Source organism: Scylla paramamosain, chromosome 13, assembly GCF_035594125.1.
Source record: "Scylla paramamosain isolate STU-SP2022 chromosome 13, ASM3559412v1, whole genome shotgun sequence".
Classification (NCBI taxonomy): domain Eukaryota; kingdom Metazoa; phylum Arthropoda; class Malacostraca; order Decapoda; family Portunidae; genus Scylla; species Scylla paramamosain.
In genome coordinates, this window is record NC_087163.1 from 8,857,501 (window position 1) to 8,860,000 (window position 2,500).

At 48.1% G+C, this 2,500-nt stretch overlaps 1 protein-coding gene across 2 annotated transcripts in view; it reads left to right on the plus strand.

Annotated features, from left to right (window-relative positions):
* Positions 1-2,500, plus strand: part of LOC135106407 (zwei Ig domain protein zig-8-like) — a 35,787-nt gene that overhangs the window by 27,548 nt on the left and 5,739 nt on the right. For both annotated transcript variants that reach the window (XM_064015404.1, XM_064015405.1), the window contains exons 3-4: positions 754-964; positions 1,299-1,426. In XM_064015404.1, the coding sequence (XP_063871474.1) occupies positions 754-964; positions 1,299-1,426 (339 nt within the window). The remainder of the gene's footprint in view (positions 1-753; positions 965-1,298; positions 1,427-2,500) is intronic.

Below are 2,500 nucleotides of genomic sequence, written 5' to 3' on the forward strand. Positions count from 1 at the left end.
TTTTGCCACAAATGTGGTATAATAAACAAAATAATTTCATATTCCAAACGGACTGAGTACAAAAGGTGTCGCCGTTAAGTAGAGAGACTTGGTACGGGGCTTTCCAGGTGAAAAGTACATGTTTTCAGGAAGGCGATAATGTTGTCTTGGGAACTTGGAGCCCAACGCCATTCCGGGAACGAAAGCGGAACTCCTTCAGGCATAAAGAAAGTAAGAATTACAATCCACATTGATTGCTTAAAAATTACCAGGTGTACAGCGAGTGTCTTTTGAGGGTTTCCAAGAATGTATTGAATAGTCTCAGTTGGCACTACATGGGGGACAAAGGGCTCGGACAAGGGAACAAAGGCCGGGCAAGTGAAGCCTCTCATCCCCTAAAGCCAGTGTGGTTCAGTGCGCGCCGCAGCTTGGATGAACCACGGGGAGGTGAGGACGAGGCGCCCAGGCAGTTTATCCCAGACAGGAAAGAACGAGTGTAGGTTCAAGGTCATAGGGATTAAAGTCTTTTAGCTATCTTCTGGCATCCCTCACTGCAGCCCTCTCACCTGCCGTCTTACTCTCAGTAATCCATTTTATCTTCTGGCATCCTTCACTACAACCCTACGACCTCACGTCCTAGCCTTAGTAATCCCTTTCATCTTGACTTCACAATCCTCCCACAGTTTCCCTTGCAATCGGACACTTATCACGCTCCCCATACAAGTCACCTTCCAGCATCACCTCCCTCAAACTACCTCCTCCCGTCTTCCTTAGGTGTCATGGATCCGAGGACGCGACCTGAGAATCCTGACAGTGGGGCGCTATACCTATACGACAGACCTTCGCTACGAGGCGCTACACCAGGACGGCACCAACCAGTGGACGCTGAGAATTACGTCCGCTCAGCCGCGCGACGAGGGCACCTACGAATGTCAGATTAGTACTAAGCCAGTGAAGGCGTTCACCGTGTTCCTCAAAGTGCTCGGTGAGGACTGAGACGGAGAGAGAGAGAGAGAGAGAGAGAGAGAGAGAGAGAGAGAGAGAGAGAGAGAGAGAGAGAGAGAGAGAGAGAGAGAGAGAGAGAGAGAGAGAGAGAGGAGGGAATTGAGCATGAATACGCTTGAGAGAAAAAAAATGAAAGAGGGAACGTTCATAAAAAAGAGAAAGAGTATGAGGGAAGTCAAATTCATTAAGAAACTGAGCGAGGGGGAGAGAGAGAGAGAGAGAGAGAGAGAGAGAGAGAGAGAGAGAGAGAGAGAGAGAGAGAGAGAGAGAGAGAGCGATTAAACCCTCTCACTTCAACCTTCCTTCATTCCCAGAGCCTCGAGGGGAGATCCTGGGCTCCCCGGACCTGTACGTGCAGAAGGCCAGCATGATCAACTTGACCTGCATCCTGCACGACCTGCCCGAGCCGCCTGAGTACGTGCTCTGGTACCACGAGAACAAGGTACGTACGTCCTGCCTCGCCTCTTCTGACAAGAGGCAGGTAGCAGGAAGGTAACGAGGGCCGATGCAGCTCAGGTCTTTCCCGACATATTGATGTTCAGAGTAAATCCTTCCTGCGCTTCTTCTGTGAGTTTCTAGGATTCACACTTGCAACGTTGTTAACAAGAGAAAGTCGTTTGTTACCTCTCACTTATGCCATAAACACTCCGCATGCAAACACTTGCCTGCATTCTTTTCCCTCGTAAGCACATCAACAAAAAGAAAAATATTGTTTGGCTAATTGACTAATGGAAACGGTGATGTTTTAAGATGCCTATTTCAGTCCCACAATTTCATCAAGAGTGCAGAATTTCAGGCTTACATACATACATATATGCACAAATAACCAATTTACTGGCCGAGTCTGACTTGTGCTGGAATCCTGGCCGGGTCTGGAAGCTGCCGCTCAGCTGTCCATACAAATAATGAATTGGACCAACGTGAGAGGGAAGGAATTACGGCAACTTGTACCGTGTTGCTGACCCTTGTGCTCGTATAGCAAGGGAACATTTCCACAAATTCACTGAGCAACGGATTGGAGGCGAGCACAGTGGCAAGGCGCTACATGACGTGTGTCACTCACCTTGCCTCGCACCTGCCCGCTTTCGCCTTAATAAACATACACTCTCCTTAATAAGATGACGTGTTTTAACAGCAGGTGAGGGTGACAAGGCGCCCATCACGGAAAAATGGAACGTAAAACTTGACGAGCAGGGAAGGAAAATTAGGTTGTTGATGTCTTTTCCTCTCGATCGTGTCTTGTGAAAATTCAGAACCTGAAACTGTGCAGATACTTTCTTATCGTTTTCTTTTCTTGCCATCTTCACACTATGTTCTCTTTCCCTGGGAGATTTTGTCAAAACATCTGACATTTCATTAAGACAGATGGGAACGGAAGCAGGGGAACTTGAGGGGATGGGGAAAGAGAAGAGGTAGAGGAGAGGTCGGTGGGGATGAAGGGTGAGAAGGAAGAGAGGAAAGAAGAGAGTGGGAGGGGCGTCACGTCTGGCTATTGACATATTAGAAAGTTATTAGA